This window comes from Hippichthys cyanospilos, chromosome 2, assembly GCF_059441005.1.
Source record: "Hippichthys cyanospilos isolate Australia breed blue-spotted pipefish chromosome 2, RoL_Hcya_1.0, whole genome shotgun sequence".
NCBI classification, from domain to species: Eukaryota; Metazoa; Chordata; class Actinopteri; order Syngnathiformes; family Syngnathidae; genus Hippichthys; species Hippichthys cyanospilos.
In genome coordinates, this window is record NC_142370.1 from 24,864,502 (window position 1) to 24,886,380 (window position 21,879).

Here is a 21,879-nt window from a genome sequence, read left to right on the forward strand (position 1 = left end):
AGCGAGCGCAAAAGACGACTCGAGCGAGCGAGAGCTCGGTGTTGAGCAAACGCAATGTTGAGCGAGGGAGGGAGGAGTATCGCGAACGAGAGCGAGATGTTGAGTGCGAGAATGCTATTGCGAGCGAGCAAAAAGGAATTTGGAGCCAGAAACTTCTTTTCAAGAACTTTTTCTGCGCTCAAAATTTGTTTTCGCTCGCTCAGTTTTATTTTCAACGCTCAAAATTTTTTTCCGCGCGTGCGTAACTGTGGCACAAATATAACGCCATACAAATACGTGAAGTCGTGTCTCGCGTGGTCAGTCGCACAAACCAGGGCTGTATTCAAAATATTTTTCGCACTCGCAAGTTTTCAATTCTTAAACTCAAAATAATTTAGAATCACGCTAATTCAAAAAAATTCTACCTCAACACAATTGTGAGTCGTACTCGTACGAATTGTCTTTTTGACTGCACTCTTGCTCCATAATTTTTGAGCCTATATGATGTTCAAAAAGCACGGGTAAAATACATATTCATAACTGTTCCAAATATGTTTGATCTCATGTGTTTGTTTGATTTTACAGCATTACACTTGAAAATAAAAGACTTGGCGATTTGATCTGGAAAGAAATGCATTCCAAATCCATAAAAATACCAATTGTTTGTCAATGACAACACTTTTGTTTTTTTAGCTCAAGCTCTTCAATGGCAAAAACGTACACATGGAAAGTCAGAATAAATTTGCTCTACTTCCTCCCTGACACACAAACAAGCAGTTGAAGTGTTTCAAAATTAAATTTGAATTATTTAAGTATTGTGTGGGGGCAGTTATAATATCGTGGCTTCAACGTGTAGCTACTAAATATTAGCCTGTAAGCATTGGCATTGCTATTGTTAGCTTTGGCTTCACATACTCAACTCTTCAAATTTATTAGTAATGGACAAATGACTATCATTTTATATGTAGCGTGGCATGTGTAAAGTCTCCTAAAGGTAACGCTAGAGTTAGTTTTACTTTTGAAACATTAGTAATAGATGCACTTTTTTTCAATACTGTGTCACTCATTTGTACACGTACTTAAGTGTAAAGTTGAATGCAAATCCTCTGAATGATCCACAGACAGCATTCTGTATAAAAGAATGTCCAGGCATTTTTTATGCCAAAATATTTTCTTTTCGCCACTGTAAATTGCCACAGTTCTTCAACTTGGCTATTCATTACTCAAGTATTGATAAAAATGACATAATAGTTGATTGAGTGAGATGGCATCCAATCATTGAATATAACCCAGTGTAAATCCCACCCATGTGTCCGCGCTGAAACACCATGTACGTCCCCAACAACAACAGGGTGTCTTTATTCCAAACAATGGTGTACTGATTAAATGCTGCATGGTGCCAGTCACAGTTAAGATTCAAGGTCAGTAAGAAACATTGCTCCACTGAAAATCAACCTCACATCATGATGAAAAGGAAAATATAGCTTGGCTTTCCAATGAAGTGTAGTAAAATAGATGACATTTGGCTCATTTTGGTTCCACTTGCGTGTATTCCTGCTGTAATTACTTGTCTTTGGGCAGTGGCAGTGATGATGTTATTTTTTTTTTGCACTTCACAATGGATTTATTATCTCAAGCCTGGTGTACCAGTCGTCGGGTGAACCTTGCTGGGCTTGATGTCTTATCTGTGCCAATCACTTACCTGGAGGTGATGCAACTGACGTTGAGGATGAGAAGAAAGAAGGTTTCTCGTTTACACGGCAACTAATTGAAAAGGGAAAGGAGACACCTAAGTACTTAAAGGTAGGCTTGCCAATTTAGTCCTGGAAACGATAGTTAATCGTATGAATGTATCTCAGACATGATGTTGGTGTTAGTATGTGAATGGGGTGCTTTTGTGCTTGAGACTGTGCTTCCAAGGCGAGCATCAATGATGTCACAAGTGGGCTGGTTCGAGAAGTCCATTGAGATGTAATCAAGTGAAGTAAAATACTTCACCTCAACAACTCCTCTTGCTAAGACAATGGCATGGTACTTTTTTTTCTCACAAAGTACAATGTTTTACATATATATATATATATATATATATATATATATATATATATATATATATATATATATATATATATATATATATATATATATATTATATATATATATATATATATATATATATATATATATATATATATATATATATATATATATATATATACTGGGTCCTGACAGAAATGATTGGAGACCTAAAAATTTCAAACTGCGTTTAAAAGATATGAGCAAGAGCCATCCATCCATTTTCTTTAGCCGCTTTTCTTCACAAGGGTCGCAGGTTGGCTGGTGCCTATTCCAGCTGACTTTGGGTGTGTAGGCAGGGGACTGATTGTCAGTCAATCGCAGGGCACACAGACACAAACAACCATTCACGCACCCAGTCACACCCTAAAGACAATTTAGTGTCCATTACACCTGCCATGCATGTTTTTGGAATGTGGGAGTAAGCCAAAGTGCCCGGAGAGAACCCGCATAGGCTCAGGGAGAACATGCAAACTCCACACGATAAGGCCAGAGCCAGCAGATATTAACAAATGTCACAGTAAAATGATTAAATAATGAATTTGTAGCATGTAGCATCATCATGTTCATATTGCAACTACTGATATAACAGTTCATAAAGAAGAAAAAAATATAAAACAGTTCTATTTGGAAAAAAAGCCTGCTTTTTTGTTTGAGTGTTTGTTGGTTTTATTTCATCGTCATGCCGCCAAATTCACCAAAAACACTTCGAGACTGGAGGAGAAAAGTCAATATGTATCAAGATGAAGCATACAAAACTCAAGTTAAACAGTATGTTAAACACAATAACAATGACGTAGGCTTGCTGCTAACGTTATCCCCACCGAAACCATCTATTTTTGAAACATATGTCCCTAACCAAGCCGACTGAACTTGAATATGAATATTAACATTGAAATTGTGAAATGCACTAAGTGTTTTTGCCTACAGCATTAACAATGCATCACTATGTTGTGGAGCTAATTAGTAGAGGGATGAAAATACTAAAAAAATATTTTTCTATCTTGTCTTTAGAGGTTTAAAATACAGTACGGACGGAATAATTTGTACTGTTTCTAAGTTTAGGCCAACCTTTCACCGGAATGTTTAATGAGCGACATTTAGAATGGCAAATCCATAGTTTCATTTATGGTGGTGAAAGTAACAGAAAAGTCATGCAATATTAGAGTAATGCATTACATTTCAACTACAGTAACTTGTAATGTAACCTATTAGTTTGAAATGACAGTAATGACTTGCCCAACACTGCAAAATACATATCTTATACGGCGATTGATTATTGAATGTTTGGCAAGATAAATTGTTATCCGAAACCAAAGCTATTTGCACCACAGCGCCATCTGCCAGCCATTGCGGGACCCACTCTAATAGCTGTGATGATCTAATGTGGTACAATTAGCCCCCTCCCTCCCAACCCAACAGTGATGACAAAGTGTAATAGATAACGGCAGAAACCCCCACAGCCCCCCACCCGGTTACCATGTGCTCCGACCGAAGCTTGGGCCTCACACGCGCGTTCAGATAATCTTGGCGTCACTGAGCCAACTCCCTCAGTGTGCAGCGTGGTGCATGGCACTGATCTCCTCTCACCGCTCTCAAGTGTGACAAGGACAAGCTCATTCTGAGAGGCAGCCCATCTCTGCCTTGCCAGAGTTGACGGCTTATTTCCAATGACGGGTTTAGCGACTATGTCTTGTGTAGAATTATGAGCGAACATGAATCTGAACATGTCATACCTTCTCGTTGCGCTACATTCACATAAACGCATGCTTCTTCGGTGCACTCGACCTCGCTCAGAAAAGAAGATACGTATGCGGGTACAGTACGTATAAAAATAGCGTTTATGCTCATGTTCATCCTAGTTTATATCTCAGATGAATGAGAAAGAGGGAAATGATAGTCAATAAGTCCTCAAGTATTAGGCCTGTTGCCACGGGAGTCATGGGACTTGAGGATTGCCACATGCAAATTGTATGTGAGAGAAACAAACATTGCTTTCATACTGAGCTCCGCAGCTACTCAGAGAACAATAAAGCCCACATTTAGATGTCATCAAAAGCAGGAGGAATGTCATTTTCCCATACTATGCGTCTATCTGCTTTCTTGTACATTTTTTAAATTTACACTGTCTGTAATTACATCCAATATTAGTTTGAAGCTACTGATTTTTCAGAACCAAAACAGAACCAAATCCTGTTCTCCTCAAGTTGTCATTTAAAATAGCTTCTCCGGCCTATTCTTAGTGTACCGTTCAATTCAAATTGCCTCGCAGTCTCCAATCAAACCGCAAGAATTTGCTGGAAATGTTATTGTGATTGTGAGGGGAGAACAACGAAGTGCAGAGACTGAGGTGTAGGTGGTCGTCTGGCACTCATTCATCATTCATGAACTGGGTAGGCACTGTGTTAAGTGGCCGTGACGGACACAGCGTCTCTTACCGAAGTGCAAAGCTGCTGATGTTTTGTGGATCTATACATTTCTCCACACAAAGAAGAGCACTTTGTGGAACGTTTAATTATGAGTTGGATAGGGAGGAGAGTCACATGAAAAAGGTAGGTAATAATATCTGTCATACCAAAACGTACTTTTCTTGCAGAAAATCCAAAGATTTCTATCCGTTTGTTTCGTAAATTTGAGTTGAATTACCAGTGAATTTAAAGTTGGACTTACATTTAAAAAAATAGACGTTTTTAACAGAACGTCAGTTAGAGCAAACTGAATGTTTTACAAGCAGCAAATCGGGGTGCCCACAGGCAGTTTTTTTGATGAGTGAAATGATGACAAGGAAAATGTCTTATCTTTGCTGAATTCTCATACTTATTAACAAGTGCTTTGCTGAACTGTCAATTCCTAAGTCTCATATGGCTGATAATATCGTCTCTTGCTGTAATATTCTCTGTAGGGTCGTTGGGCCTGATAATATACAACTTGTAAATGGACTTTCACTTATATAGCACTTGTCTACCCGAGGTATTCAAAGCGCTTTACGTTGACAGCACTTTTACCCACTGATGACGCAGCATCGAGAGCAACTGGGGTACGGGGGGGGGGGGGTGTTAAGTGTCTTACTCAAGGATACTTTGACATGGTCACAGTGGTCAAGAAGTTGAACCCACAACCTCTTGGTTGGGAGACAACCACTCTATCTCTGAGCCATGCCGTCACCGAGTGCTACTGGTATCTACATTTGATGTTCACTCATTTTAAAACAGCAGCACCGGTTTGGTTTTAATGTGTTGTACCAATGTAAAACGTTCGAAGTGATGTCACAAGAAAAGTAGCACTGGAGAACAGCATTGCATACTGAATCTTGGTAGTAAATCTAAATCTTAGTAGTAAAAAGATCAAATTTACCGGTAATTGGTTTACAGCTCATTTTAAAAAAAAAATGTACTTGAACTGTCATTCTTATTGCTGTGTTTCAATGAAGAGTTTGTAATCAGCGGAGTACCCCATGCCCGGTGAAGATGGGCGGACTGGTCCGACCAGCACTCTTAATGCTTTTATGGCAAAGTGTTTGGCCTTTGGACGTCCCTCTGGAAAGTGAGTCATTATCCTCCTTTTCTGCTTGGACTTTGTGATATGTATTTGAATCCAGTTTGATGCCTACGCTCATTTTTTGCCCGCCTGCAGTCCGACAACCCCCGACCATCATAAAGCAGTCAATGAAGGAGCATATTGTTGACCCCAAAGACACCATGGTCATTGAATGCGAGGCCAAGGGCAACCCTCATCCAATGTAATTAGCAGATGCAGCCCATCGCGCGCCGCAGTTTGGATTCAAAGCCCCTCGACAACCCTGTTTTCTTCCCTTTCTCGTTTCACGCTTTGCTCATTCACAAAGTTTCTCATGGCGGCGCAACGGGAAGTATTTCAACGTGGCACGTGATCCGCAGGCAACTATGCGCAGGCGCTCGGGGACCCTGGACATCTACGCCTGGAACAATCCACAACAGTATGAGGCAGAATATCAGTGCATTGCCTCCAATGAGTATGGCTCCGCATACTCTAATAAGATCAGACTGCAATTGTACAGTAGGTTGAGAGAGAAGTTTATACGTATTTCTGTCTGCGTCACAAACACTCACGCGCTTCTACAATACATCATACAGTGACAATAATCCAAATTCTATTTTCTGCGTTTTCTTGTGTTTTCATACTGTGCTTTCCCACTGCCCTTTGTGAATAATGGTGCCTTTGAACTGTAAGGATGGAGAGATAGTTAAGAAGTGAACATACAGATGTAGCATCACACGCAGTCGATAGTAGTAGATAGTTCCATTTTATAATGTGATGGAAAGTGATTCCTGTTGTACTTGTGTAGGACCTCCCGTGTGGCCAAGGGAGATCGTAGAACCGGTGGTGATTAGTGCTGGATCGTCTTTGGTGTTGGCCTGTGATTCTCCAGCAGGGCCGCCTAAACCTGAAACCTACTGGATGTCCAGCTGTAAGTGTCCTTTTTACAGGTCGAGCTCAAGACTCAGAAAGACTCGGAAAGTAGCAAGTACGTCACTTAGACCAACTTTTCTAAATTAAGACTGAGAGATTAGATCTTATTTAAACTCATCATGTGCCACCTCTCGTTACCTGTCAAGATGATGATTTATTTTTGTGAAAACATGTGCACTAAGATCCCAGAAGTTGAATATTTTACTGTGGAGAAATGATTTATTCAAATTTATTTATTTTTGAGAACAGGTCTAACCATTGATGATGAATATTTTTTGGGACAAATATTTATTAATGATCTTTTTTTTTTTTGTGAACAGATCTCTTCTGTAATCCCAAAACAGGATTTTGGGATTTTCAGTGGACAAATACTTATTTATTATTATTATTTCTTTTTGAGAACAGGTCTGACAAATTCTGTTATTTATTTTTTGTGGACAAATATTTATTATAATTAAGTTAATGATTTATTTTTGTGAACAGATCTCTACTGTAATCCCAAAACAGGACGCTTTATGTTGCAGATTTTTCTGTGGACAAATATTTACTTGTAATTAGTTTAAACAAGAAAAAAACAGTTCTTGCACGTTATCTCAATTATTTTTGTATTGCAACAACTCAAAACATATTTATTAATAATGAAGTTATTTCTTTTTTGTATCAGATTTCTTCTATGATCCAGAAGAGGACGATTTTAAGTTGAATCAATCAGATGCTGATGGCATGTTTGAAGTATTTTTTTTTTTAAACCAAAAAATGCTAATCTGCTGTAGGGGCTGTGCTAAATGGTGGCAAGAGATGCTGTACACCATCCTATCATCATAATTATTACCGTAGCAATGTTGTGTTGAATGGATTTCGTGTATCAAAAGTGCCACCGTATTGGCACTTGATATCAGTGCCTACTGTACTCAAGAATTGAGTGCCCATACTCATATTGGCCTGACAACAAAGCGGTATCGAACATACCCTACATATTACTGTAAGTTGGACTTGATTTACCATATTTCATTTTAGGCTCCTATGCCAGACCCTTTAACTGGCCAATTCAAACTGCGTTCCCCACCATGCACGCTGTGCGACAGGACCGTCGGGTATCCATGGGAGTCAACGGGGATCTGTATTTCTCCAACGTCCTATTCAACGACTCTGCCTCAGATTTCTGCTGTAGCGCCCGTTTCCCTTACAAGAACGCCATCCAGCAAAAGATGCCAGTGGTTGTCAAGGTTCTCACGAGTAAGTAGGAGCATGTAATTACATCGCTCCAGGAATGATATCACATCTCAAAATGTTACATTTCAAAAATACTTTTCTGTGTTTTAGACATTAGTCAAACCTTCAAGTGTTGTTGTGAGGCAGATGTTGATCCAGTTTGTTGCCCTCTGCAGCACGAGCTATTGTGGAGGCCGCTCCCACCTGGTTGTCTCCTAAAGGCTTATCCAGTTCTGTTCTGGTGCTGCTGGGGGAGGAACTACTGCTGGAATGTATAGCTGCAGGAGTGTGAGTCTTTTCAAATGACCACATATGGCTCGAAAACATTCAAACATTAATCGTGGCGTCCTCCACGTACATTAGGAAGCGTTTTGCTCCCTTTTAGACATCCATCCATTTTCCAGAGCCGCTTATACAGTACGCACAAGGTTTACTAGTGTCTGTCTCAGCTGAGTTTGGGCAGTAGGCGGAGGACACTCTGGACTGGTTGCCAGCCAATCGCAGGGCACACAGAGACAAACAACCGTTTAATCTAACAATCACAGCTAAAGACAATTTAGAGTGTCCAATATACCTAGCATGCATATTTTGCGAATATGTGAGGCGAGCGGAGTGCCAAGGGAAGATACGCACGAGCAAACTCAGGCAAACTCCACACAGGAAGGCCAGGGCAAGACAGAATTGACCGGGACCTCTGAACTGTGAGGTAGACATGCTAACCAGAGTGTCACGGTGCTGCCTGGCAGATATACATGTTCTTAAAATTCATAAAATTACAGAAATACTGTCCAGCAGGACATTGATTGAAAATGTTTCTAAGAGGAACAACAACCATAAGGCAAAAACAGAGCTTCTCTTATATGCCTGCAGTAAGGAAGCAGGTCACACCCTCTCAACTATCTTCACCAAACATGTACCTTGATGCCTTGTCTGACTATCACCGCTTTTTCTTATCCAGTGCAGATGATCTTGTCTGACTTGGTCATCCTTCGATTTTTAGAAAAACACAGCTGTGCTTGCTCCTAACCCCAAACACGGCCATAAGTTTAATCAGTCATTATTAAGCAATTATGGGAATTCAAAGTTATGCCAGAACAGATTTAATTCATGGTCGTATACATTTTCCATTATAAATCAAGGAGTTGGCACGATATGTCCACTATGCTGGAGAAAATGGGTTTTGACCTTTAACTGTTAAAACACCGTTGGCCTCGATGTATGAAATCTCTATGATGATTTACAGTACGTGGATGTAAAATCAGTGTAAGATCAAAATTTTAAGACAAATTTCCTTGTAGAAATACAGTGACAATAAAGGCAATTTTGATTCTGACTTTTATTTTCATCATCCACAGGCCCACTCCTCATATTACCTGGACAAAAAATGGCGAGGACTTGGCTGTCACCCCGCGGATGAGAATTAAACACTTCAACAAGATGGTTCAAATCCCAAAGGCCAACTTTGAGGACGCTGGCGAGTATGTCTGCACCGCGACCAATAAGATCGGCTACATCCAGCACACATTAACCGTCACGGTCAAAGGTGAGAAACGTGCATTTGATTTGTGGGGTAGTTCCTCCGGCAACTGACAGGAATATATTTGACAGCGGCACCGTTCTGGTTAGAAAAGCCTCAACATTTAGTTTTGGCGCCCGAGGAAAGTGGGCGCTTAGTGTGCCGCTCTGATGGTGCTCCTCGTCCCACAATCAGCTGGTTCATCAATGGAGAACCGATCGAGAGTACGTTTTCGAGGAAGTATGCGCTGCAAAATCATCCAAAAAGGAATGCAAATCATTTCTTTCTGTCTGGTTCTTGTTTTTCCTGCAAGCTGCGACACCACAACCCAACAGGCAGGTGTCAGGAGAAATGTTGACCCTCAGCAGTGTGACTGCTATCAACACAGCTGTCTACCAGTGCAATGCCTCAAACCCCTATGGCTACTTGTTGGCCAATGCTTTTGTCAATGTACTGCGTGAGTATCAGGCCTGTGTTTTGTATGCAAATGGTATTGCTGCATTGATCAGACCTACTAGTTCAGTAACCTTTAAAACTTTACAATGTAATGAGATAATCATAAGAATAAGACTGAAACAATACTAGGGCCTACACCAGTAGTGTCAAACATATTTTTATTTTGGGCCGCATTGTAGTTATAGCTTCTGTCAGAGGGCTGAAATTACTGTGAATTCAAATAAATATTAAGTTTGTTGGTCACCCATTGAATGTACCAAGATTTGAAATCAGATTTGGGGTATAAGAAAATTGTTGTTTTTCTTCCCCCAAATTTTTAAAACTTAAAGACAACTTGCAATTTTGGTATTTCAGTCAGAAACCTGAAGTCAAATCAGCATTTCACGGGCCACAAAAAGTGAGGTGGCGGGCCGGATCTGGCCCCTGGGCCTTGACTTTGACACCAGTGGCCTACACCATACATTTCACACTTCAATCCTCGAGGGATCTTACAAGTGTCTTAAATATACAGTATTTTTGTTTCACTCCCCCTCTTAGTCCGTTTTTACCTCTTTCAAATGTATTCGGTCAAAAGAGACAAGTTTAATACAGAAGTAGCAAAATGACACACTTTTTATTTACATAGAAGTAGAGGATACAACTATAAGTAAATGTATGGATTACAGTCCTTTATGTCTGTGATAAAAATTACACACTTTAAAACATAGTTCAGATTTTAAAACGTAGATAAGTGCAAAAATGAAAAAAATAAATAAATAAAAGTGAATGTTAGTCGTCAATTTTGTATGATATCTGTTCTTATCCCTTAATAACTGCCCACTTTTCCACAGTCTCATTTCGATCTGGGACTGGCCGGACACGTCATTATCCGTCGAGCGGTTTACCAGTCGAGACCAGCTTTGATCTCCTATTCTTCAACTGCATTAGTGTGAAAATATATGGATGAGTAAAACATGTCAAGTCATTGCACAATGACTGCAACCTTTACGGCATTGTGCCCGAGGCATTTCTGACTGTGGTTTTGGTTGACAGATGTAATAAGTTCCAATTAACGCATTAATGTTCAACCTCGCCATGGTATTTAAAAGTGATTTTTCCGGGCTTGGCCTCATTATGCTCTTGGACTGAATCAGGCTTGGTCTCGAATGGTCTTGATCTAGCCTCGGCTTTGATCCTTGAGTCTTGGTCTCGAATAGTGTGGTCCTGAGCATTGAACTAGTGGAAACCCAGCTATTTACACAACAACACCTAGTGAATGAACTGGCTTGTTCAGGCACACAGCGGTGTCCTCCGAACAACCAGAACAGTCCAGTTGTAATCGAATCAATGCCTTGAGAAGGAAGTAGCCTGGATGAAATAGTCATAGTCATGTATTATCGGTGTGTCAAAATAAAACAAGTAAGGTTGTATCTCACCTGAAGTACAGAAATGGCAAAGTGTAATCAAATTTGTTAATAATGTGTTCAACTGAATAATCAACCCATGGTGTTTACTAGATGCGACACCTCGTATCCTCGGGGTAAGGAATGACCTCATTAAGGTGGTAGAGGGGCGTCGCACCTTCTTAGACTGTCGCTACTTTGGCTCTCCAGTGCCCGACCTGCGATGGTGAGCAATTGCAGTTTGACACTTTGACTGTTGGTCATTTGTATCTGCTGTGATGTGTCTATTTTACAACCACGGGTCCACTCCCAAAGGTCCAAATACGGCCAGGGGACTCTGGAGGGAAATCGTTTCAAGACGCATAGCAACGGCACATTGGAGATAAGACGCACACAGATTGAGGATCAAGGGACTTATGTTTGCGTGGTCAGCAATATTGCAGGCCGAGATGAGACTCAAGTCCGAATCGAGGTCAAAGGTACACGACTTGAGCTCTTCGCTATAATTACATTTTCTTTATTGTTATGGCAATTACAATTATCTGATATTTTAGACATTATTGTAAACTATCAACACGATAATAAACTTGAGGTAATACTTCTTTATTGTCTCAATAAATAATGGGAAACAACATGTGGGGGTTTTACTTTTAATCTGGCAGAAAGAGGAGAAATCAGAGCGCAGACTAATATGGAATGCAACTGACTTGCTTTGCATCCGCTGTTACACTTGTACACTATAAAAGCCACCTAGTGATCTAAATATTAAGTGACCTGACAACACAGAGATCTAAAACAACGTTGAGCGGTGACGCCACATGCTGATTTGCCAAGTGTCAATGATAAGATATCGGATCATGTATCTGTACAAATTGCTGTAGCATAATATTAACGCCTCTTTGCCTATGTCAATTAAAAGTGAACAATAGTACCTTTGTACATGCCGGATAGTTGATATTGCTCTTGTATCGGACGGCAAAATCTTGCGCCAGTTGTCACAATGTTGCGGCCGTCACGCGTATGACAGAAACTTTTCAGAATAGGACAATCATGTATCGGGTGAGATGACTTTGCCTTTGTACCCAGAACCTACCGTGATATTGAAAAGACCACAGGATATGAAAGTCATCCGAGGGAGCGATGTGCGTTTGGAGTGTGGCGTGAAAGCAGATGTCACCGCTCCCATCACAACCACATGGTTGAAAGACAAAAAGTCACTCACACTTGGATGGAGGTGTGTGTGTGTGTGTGTGTGTTTCACATCAAAGCATAATAAAGTCACAAGGTTTTCAAACATCTCTCACAATTTGTTGTCTTCTTTTACATATATGCATCTCAGAATATCCCTGGATGAATCAAATCTGGTCATCACCAACGTAAACGGAGGTGATGCCGGTGTCTACACGTGTGACATCAAGAATGAAGTGGACCAAAGCTCGGCATCGGCGCACCTAATGGTGATGGGTATGACGTTTGGAAAACGGGCTTGACATCAACAACATGACTTGCCAGGCTTTCAAGGGCATTTGTACACTTGCGTCTGTGCTTACATGTAGATTATCCTGATCCTCCCACTAAACTGCAGCTGTCTGATCCATATGAACGGAGTGTACGACTCAGTTGGGTCCCTGGTGACAGCAACTTTAGCCCCATCACAGGTAGGAGCTTTGCCGCTTAATACATCAAGATGCAATTGAGGTTTCCAGCTGTTCTGAACCTTTCGTGCAAAAACTATATTTAGTCCTCTGAACCTTTGCCAAGTGGTGGTGGTGGTGAGGGGGGGGGATCCAGGAGACAGGCCTGTTTATTTTGAGAATCGCTGTTGTAAAGTGTACATTGCTAATTCACATTCATTCAATTAGAGTATTGTACAAGTAAGAAAGACTCATGAAAGAAATGGCTTGGTCCTGCAGAAGAACACAAGCAGTTTTGATTTGAATGCTTTACTGCATTTGTCTTTATATTCAGAATACTTGGTGCAATATGATGATGATGACTGGCTACCGGGAAAGTGGAAGAACTTGTCAACATACCCTGGAAGCCTGAACTCAGTCATTCTGCACCTTACACCTTTCACGTACTATGAGTTTCGCATCATTGCCATCAACGAAATTGGTCCGAGTCGACCAAGTCGCCCGTCGATGCGTTTCCAGTCCAGCGGTGCACGTGGGTTTCAAAGTTTAATATTTTCCCTTTGCCACCATTTGCTACTAATATTGTTGTTACCAAGACGCACTTGTGTTACAAATACATGCTTGAAGTTGCATTTACTGTACATGCTTGAATCTCAAGAGATCTCAAGCAAGCCATTTAATGGATTGGTCCACAGCTCCCGATGTCATCCCGAAGAACGTAAAAGGAGTTGGGACATGGAGAAACAACATGGAGATTAGTTGGGAGGTAAAACATACTTGCACATACTTGGAGTACTGTACTATGGACCCTATAAACCTCAGACATGTTTTCTTTCAGCCTCTGACTTACAGAGAATGGAATGGGCCACACCTCAAATATCTTGTCTGGTGGCGAAGAAGAGACTCCAGAGAGGAGTGGAAGAATGCCACCACTAAATGGCTGAAATATTATATTTATGATGCAGATACTTTTACTCCATATGAGCTCAAGGTTCAGGCTGTTAACGACTTTGGTCTCGGCCCGGAGTCTCCCATTGTCATCGGTTACTCCGGGGAAGACCGTAAGTCCCACAATTCACTTCACTTATCACTGAATAAGAATTGTACGCTTCTCCTTGAAAAAGGAACCCACTGCCATTCTGTCATTTCCCTCCCTGTCATTATTATGTTAAACAGTTGACTTACTGTGTTCCTAAAGGTCCTGTTAGTGCACCCCAAAACCTGAGACTGTCAGACATTCAGGGCACGCAGGTGACTGCGCATTGGGACCCAGTGCCGCAAAGCGCCATCATGGGAGAATTGAAAGAATACAAGGTGTGTTGGTCTCGCGACAAACGGTTTCAATCAAGATCTAAAAAGACCTAATATCCAACAAAACCTTTAGTTGATGTAACGTTGAGTTGTTGATCAGTACACAGCAATGTTTCGTTAAAACCGAATGTGAAAAATGGTGGCGCGCCCCTCGTTTTGTGGGTGTTTAGTCCAGGGGTAGTCCAGAGAGGGATTTGCTCATGTACGCAGCCTCAATGGAAAAGAGGATTGGCTTTCCTCATCTCCGTTTCCAAATTCTTTTTATAAACATCAACAATGTTTTCTACAGCCATTTTCCAAGCTAGCTAGGTTCTCACTTCAACAGGTAAGTAAACAAACTCACCAGATAATGCTTACTTGGTGCTTATCTTCCAAATTCAGCTATCCAATTTCAACTATCCCTCCAAACACTTTAAACATGCTGCGGGTTACGCAACCACGCTTCCCGAAATGAACTGCATAGACTGCATATGGAAGTGTGCCACACTTTCAATCTGCACGAAGCATAAGAGTTATTATATGGTCAGTAGAAAACATCTGTTGACAGATATGAAAAGGGCAGAGACACTGTTGTTGAGTTTATGGCACTGTGCTTGATAAGAACGCAAAGATAGCAATTAAAAATTACAGAGAGAAAGTGTGTACTCTTTGAATTCACATCAGTTTTTAAAACACCTGGGTGCCGATGGTCGTACGGGTCCTTAATGTAAACTTTGCAATTGAATACATCCCATTTTCATGCACTTTGTAATGAGCACATGGTGATGTTTTGAACCTCTACCTGTTTTGATCATCTATAGTAATGATTAACGTCCAAGTGGTTTTTTTATGCTTTTGCTTTTGGTTAGATCAATGGCCCAAATCAGGTCTGAATTGACACTGAGAGGTTTTAAAACTTTTATAAAACCAACAGCAAAATATGTGTGAAGATTAAAAACTTGCCTCATCCGTTGGGATATAGCATTACTTTGTTTTCCATCAGTTCGGCCCTTCGGTCACATGATTAATTACCTGGCGTGATTGTGAAATGCAGTTCGCGAGCTAGCTAGCCTAAACCTGGAATATTCACCTATATGACAGAAAAATTCAATAGCAAGGAGGAGCCAACCAAACAAATAGAATCAAAATGTCCAGGTCGTGTTAGTTTTATCTACCTTATAGTTTATCACTACTTGGTTTCAGCTCATATAGTGGACAATGTAATATTGGCTTTACAGGTATACTACTGGAGGGACAGCAGCCAGCTAAGGTGGCTGAGAGTCAACAGAGCGATGAGGTCCCAAGTGTTTGCAGACACTGGTCCTGAGCCTTCGGGGGTTCTCACGGACCTCTTCCCCTACAGCAATTACAAAATGTACATTGTAGTGGCCAACAGTCGATACGAAGGGCCGCCCAGCAACAATGTACACTTTTCTACACCGGAAGGAGGTAAGAAATGTCTAAAACAGGGCAAGGACTGACAACTTGAATTGCTCAACGAGCCATTGTGGGCCGCTATCGCAGGAAAAAAAAACAAAACAAAAAACACTAAGTGTCAAAAAATCCCTTTGACATCCACAGTTTTAACAGTGAGGGTAACAGTGCATGTAATTTTTGTCTAACAATAGAGTGGTGCGTTTCTACAACCAATTAAGTGTGAAGAGAACACAAAATATTGTAGTTGAACGATTTGAATTATGAAAATAAATGGTTGCCTTCATGCATATTGGTCAGTGTACTTAGTTCCCCCTCATTTGCATAAAATTAATTAACCAGCTGGATCAAGCCAAAATTAATAATCTAATAACAAAGAAAGACAAAGAAGCGCAAATGAAAAGGCCACATAACTGTGTTGCTCTGCAACTTCAAGTTGTAGATCCCTAGTGTAAAGTGTCAACGAGTTGGAGTTTTATTGAAGGCACTCTAAATGGCCGTCCTAATTGAAAGCCATCATCTTTTGTGTTTTGGTCTTTAGTGCCATCTGCTCCCACATCCTTCAGGATCCAGCAGCGACACCTCGACAGCATTTATGTGGACTGGGACCTACCAGCAGAACCCAACGGAATTATCACTGGCTATTCCCTCAAGTACCAGACAGGTGATTATTCATTCAGAATGAGGTAGTCTTTCTGCATTCTCCAAATTGGATTTCCTCTCGCTCCATAGTGAATGCCACCAAAGGAGAGGAGCAAAGAGAGGAGGAGTTCCTTCCAAATGTTACGAGTTTCTCACTGCGCCGACACGACCGCTACACTCGATACCGATTCTCTGTGTCCGCCCGAACTCGGTTAGGTTTAGGCGAATGGCACACGGAGGAGTCGCCGCACTACACAACCGAGAGTAACTCCGTTTGCATTTATTGTGATCTACATGTTTGTGAGTGCCGGGTTGGGATGACATGTATTTTGTCCATCCGAAGTCTACGCCCAGGACCAGGTGGACATCTCCACTAAGGGCTGGTTCATTGGGATCATGTGTGCTGTGGCGCTCATTGTGCTCATGCTGCTGATAGTGTGTTTCATCAAGAGAAGCCGAGGGGGGAAATATCCAGGTGCGTCTCTGTGCCCGCAAATTGTCCACTTATTACGTGGCATCTCACAACTGTCTTTTTACTCCTTTTTATTGCAGTACGAGAAAAAAAGGAGATTTCATTAGAACCCGTGGATGACATAGATCAAGAGGGTTCTTTTGATTATCGGTAAGACTAAGAGCAACCGGGTCTCTCTGGAAACATGTTATTATTGTGTGACATGTAGCTGGCTCACCAGCACAGCACCATTCTGCGTGCAGCCTCCATATTTAGTTTCTTTTTCTAATGTTGTTTAGTTCCCTTTGCGATGTAATTATGCAGAAGCAATGCTGGTGCGCAAATTACAGGAAGCATTTGAAGCTTTCTCAGGAACAAACCGTTCGGTCAAATCGCATAAAAGCTGAAGTAGCAAGCCACAATGTTTCTGAAATAAATAAGGGTTCACGGGTTATCAGTCATTATTTTCTCCATTAATTTGTTTTTCTTGCTCCCTCAACCCTTGTATTTACCTGTAAACAACAAGGTCTCTTGAAAGGTATGACTTCATCATAAGTTCATTCAAATAATAGCTTTAATTGTTTTTTGAATGATTGATCAACTGAACGGATGTTGTTTTTCTGTACTTTAGGATTGCCCGTGTCACGACTCTGTCCTACCCACGGTGGTACGTACCGTTTATTGTAGCTATGCCCATTCTACATAAATGCAGCATTTCCAGATTGGTTGGGTTAAATTTCTGTCCATCATTATCTTGACTGCTTCGACTTCATGGGGGTCACGAGCTTTAGGTCTAGGCAGTAGGTGGAGTACGCTCTGAATTGTATGCTACTTATTTGCAGGGCACACAAAGACAAACAGTCATCGCACTCACATACAGTACACATCCAAGCTCAATTTAGAGTGCCCGATATACATACCATGTATGATTTTAGAATCTGACAGGAAATCGGATTAGCTGGCCTAAACCCACACAGGTCTGTGTGGGTTTAGGCCAAACTCTGCAACAGGCTCTGCAATATGCAAACCCTACACAGGAAGGTCGAAGCCGGATCCAAATCCACGACCAAATTTAAGTACCTCCCTGACGGCATATCTTTAAATATTTAGAGGAGTGTGCTTCAATTGTACTGAAGTACTTGAGGAACTGGCTGTATGACTATTTCCAATATGCAATGCGGTGCCATGAAATTTAGTGTCAAACTTAACGTAAAAAGACAATCGCCCATCGTGTATTCAAAGCACCCACACAATTTTCCACTCCGCTAGTTTATTCAAACACTCAATCAAAAATGCCGTACTTGGGCTATGGAGTAGCACCATCGATAGTCAGAATGTTACCCTAATCCTCTAAAGTAACAGATTTTGTTACACAAATTGAGCATCAACCCTCAGAGCTTCTCATTATTGATATAACTTTGTACTTCTTCTCCGTCCGTCTGTCCGCATGGCTGATGATACCGCCCCTGGTCATGAAAAATGAAACTAATAATTATTGTGGCACAAGCTGTGTTTTTATTCACATCATATTTTCATCAAAGCACATTATAAAATGGTCATTTCAAAATGTGTTGGTTTTTCACGGAAAGGTGTGGGGTAGATCCCCAACACGGAAAAAATGTTCCTAAGTAAGACGCTGATTTCTAATTTGCTCCCAGTAGACCTGGCAACACCTGGCGTGGCAGCAGCTTCTGTTAGTGTAGGAACATGCATGTGAATGAATGTGAGCACTTTGAGCCGCTTATGCTGTAGCTAGCGCTATATACTGTAAGTCCACTTCATTTACCATCACAAGTGGAAGCATGAAACAAATTCAACTCATACCTGATGGCAGCCTGTACTTTCTTACTTGAAGGGAGGAGGAAAGGGGGCTTCAGAGAGGACCGCCCTTTAAGGAGGCTGCGATGAAAAGGTCAGAGAGTGACGACAGCCTGGTGGACTACGGTGATGGGGGTGACATACCCTTCAATGAGGACGGTTCATTCATCGGTCAGTACACAGCGCAAAGGAGAGACGTGAGGGACCTGGACTTTGGCGGCAGTTTGGAGTTGCACTCTCCAATGAATGCCATCTACTCTCTAGCTTGAAACTCCTCGTAAAAAGGAATTGCAAGTGAACTCTCAGGACCACCTGGAGCATGAGACAGCCTCGAAGCAGCTTTGGGGCGAGGTGGTTTGGAGGACGTTAAACTTTGGTCATTCAAACTATCGAGTAATTCTGAGAATACATGCAATTCCGTTCACATTTGCATGAGTACCGATTGAGTTCCTGGAACAAAAAGTGAATCCCTTCATTGTGTGGACTGAAAAAAAAGGCACGCAGGACAAGAACATTCCATGATACGTTGGTTCCTTTTCAGTCAAGAGGAGTTGCAAATTATTGATATAACCTTTAGGATACTTGAACCATGATTAAACGGTCGTTAATCTCAAGACGTTTCTGATGACAAATGTTTAATTTTAATTTGTCACTGTTTGCAGCTCTGCCTGATGAAAATGAGGTGTTGTTTTGAATGCGACTTATTAAAACCCACTCACAAGAACTAAGTGACTAATGGTAATTGTTTGATACTTAGAATATATCCAGACAGTGCCTGCTGTATTTTACATTCATTACTGTATTGTAAATAAAGTGAAAAATCTTACATTTTGGAGTCGCGCTAAGGGTAAATCTGACTACAGCCTTTCTGAACTTGGCCAGATTACTGTATATCCCACCGTGTGATATATCTCATGCCAGTGCCGAGTCCCGGTCCACAAAATGGGCATCACCCCTACATACGCACGGCCAAAATTGTGTCGCTCTGAAGCAGCCACGACATCATATTGTAGAAAAGAAAGATACAAGCTGGCTAACTGCATGTTGCAATTGCGCTGGGTAACTACTGATGTGAGCCCTACTTCCTATTTAGTGGTGGATGGGCAAGCTGCAGGGCGTTGCTATGTCATTTTAGTCGTTGTTTTTGGGTCTTCCATACTTAATTTCAGCTTTGTTACGAGCCCAGTTGAAGAATGACATTTACATACCTTGGTGAAAGATTCCAAGCCAATCTATACTAGCCTATATCCCTCAAGTTAATTCTTTATCTACACAGTTTAGTATTATTTCGTAGTTCTCAGTCTAGGCATGTGTTTTCAACAATTATCCTCAAAAACATATACCGTATGAAGTATTTAGAAACAAATCTCATTATTCACTTAAGTGTTGTTAAGGTATTGCATAAATAATATACTTACTGGCTTCAGTTATCAGTGAAGTTAAATTAAACTTGGATTTTTGCCGCATGACGTGTTCATTGTTTTGAACCCTGGAACCGATGTCTCTCGACAAGACAACTCACTGTTACATCATGTGGATTGGTGGCAACTAGAAACTTATCATATCACCGCACCACTAAGGAAGGTATTGTTAACTGATAGAGAGTAGTCGTGTTATTACCTCAATGATTGCTGCATGGATGGCAAAATGCTAAAGTCAAGATACTGTACAAGATGGTGAGGGAGACTAAAAGAAATGAAACAATGTCAACATTTGAAGAGCCAAAGGTTAAAACTTTATTTTGGATTTGAAACAGTGATCGGACAGTAGTTGCATGATATTTTTTTTTTTTTTTTTTTTGTGAAAATTACAATCTTTAATTTAACCATGGTTGAGAATTCAGTAAAGAACCATTTATCATGTCAAAGTGTAGTCTTACTGGGTGCACATGTAGTGTTATTTTCCTTTATTTTATTTTTTTTTATCATAAACAGATTCAGTTTGAGAAGAATACAGCTGACTTCCTTGCCCGTAAAAGTGGCTCCACAAACCCTTTCAATTCTGTACAAGTGTACCAAACACAGTCTTTGACAATGTGGAAGCAGATGTACCCACCCCTACAGGCATACAACATAGATAGTTGTGCTGTGGCCAGGGGGCGCTATTAAAAATATAGGGTGATTTAAAATGAATATACCAAAATCATCACGCAATATTTCGATTATGAAAAACAATAGTCTGAAATACAACTGTGATGTGGTCACATTGAATGCTTGCTTTTAAAACATAAAAAAAAAACAAAAAAAAAACTTGAAGGTATGTATCTACAATGCGCTTCCATGGTAGAGTTTGGTTTTGTTTGTTTTTTGTTAAGTACGACTTTAGGTTTATGGATGAAATGCAAAATGTTCATGTTTTCTTCAACTTTTACAATTTTTTTGTTCTCAATACCCCTTTTGAATGGTTTTCAGTGGCTTCAGATTTCAAAATGTTTGACGATCATACTTAAAATGTCTTCGACAATTGACTACTGTATAACTACAATGTGTCCCATGATAAATATGAGTGTGTGCCACAACTAACTTGCTTGGGCCTGGTCTATTACAGTTTTTTTGTTGTTGTTGTTGTTTTTAATTGCTTACTTTATTATTTGCTCGATTATGAAATGTCGTCTGCTCGGGGAAGTGAACAGAATACAAATTTCATTGCGTAGCATTCCTATGCATGTGACAATAAGACTCTTGAATCTTGGTCTAAAGTCCCCAAACTCACCTTAATCATTGTGTCAGAGGTGTAAAAAACCAACTCTGGGTACACTGGAATGCCCAGCATGTCAGCAAAAATTCTCAATAACGTTAAATGAGACTTGCCCCAGCACAAAAAAGTAAGATAAGTTAGTGTTTACACCGAGCACATCGTGTCTCCCATGAATTTCTTCTGCAACAGTGTTCTTGAGAAAACAGACATTAAACATCATCACAACATGATTACTATACACATGAGTCATAAACAATAAATGTAGGTGCAGTTATATTAAAACCAGTTTTATTCCTCAGAACAATTACAGTCGGGAATCAGTAAAGTTCCACAAAAGGATCTAAAAGTTCTAGATCTAAAAATTTGTAATGAACCTTGGTGCATTGTTAAATCACTGTAATTCGTCATTGTTGACAAGTTGCAATATATTGTCACCTTTTTCAATATGTACATTATAGCCGGCGAATCAGGAAGCTCCATGCGACTATATAAACAATGGTGACTGATGGACACATTGAAAATGAGATCAACAAATTATTTCATTTGTTACTAATATAAAAGTGTAATGAAGGCAAAAAGGGGTTACAGCAGTGGGGCAAGTTAAAGTCCAGTGTGGAGGTTTGCATGTAAGAGGAATAGAAAATGAGACAGTGGTTTACAAGTGTGCCATTCATTGCCTGTGACGAAGTGAATCCATCTTGAGAAGCTTTATCAAGATGTTCTTATCTACAGTACAGAGGAGTATTTACATGACCTCAGTTGCGTTATCCTGATTTATGTTTCCAGAAAAATAGATATCATCAGAGGTACTTAACTAATGGGTTGCTTTTCTCAGCGGAAATTGTG

The 21,879-nt window shown here is 40.6% G+C and overlaps 1 protein-coding gene across 3 annotated transcripts; it reads left to right on the forward strand.

Annotated features, from left to right (window-relative positions):
* The first annotated feature begins 1,298 nt into the window (after positions 1–1,298).
* Positions 1,299–20,871, forward strand: nfascb (neurofascin homolog (chicken) b). 3 transcript variants are annotated; one of them, XM_088437991.1, is made up of 27 exons: positions 1,299–1,400; positions 1,617–1,782; positions 5,483–5,595; positions 5,686–5,791; positions 5,897–6,087; positions 6,377–6,499; positions 7,519–7,737; positions 7,890–8,001; positions 9,069–9,256; positions 9,322–9,453; positions 9,543–9,686; positions 11,182–11,293; positions 11,383–11,546; positions 12,154–12,301; positions 12,407–12,531; positions 12,624–12,725; positions 13,036–13,233; positions 13,397–13,467; positions 13,540–13,762; positions 13,900–14,015; positions 15,230–15,440; positions 15,967–16,089; positions 16,158–16,331; positions 16,411–16,542; positions 16,620–16,689; positions 17,150–17,185; positions 18,374–20,871. In XM_088437991.1, exons 3-27 carry the CDS (start codon positions 5,520–5,522, stop codon positions 18,603–18,605), a joined length of 3,528 nt encoding a protein of 1,175 aa, XP_088294117.1. In that variant the 5' UTR covers positions 1,299–1,400; positions 1,617–1,782; positions 5,483–5,519; the 3' UTR covers positions 18,606–20,871. The 3 variants fall into 3 exon arrangements, 2 of the variants coding, with proteins under 2 accessions (XP_088294117.1, XP_088294109.1); XM_088437983.1 differs by having other exon boundaries at positions 1,400–1,782; XR_015868260.1 differs by lacking the exon at positions 18,374–20,871 and having other exon boundaries at positions 1,400–1,782; positions 16,620–17,056; positions 17,150–17,174.
* The last annotated feature ends 1,008 nt before the right edge of the window (positions 20,872–21,879 follow it).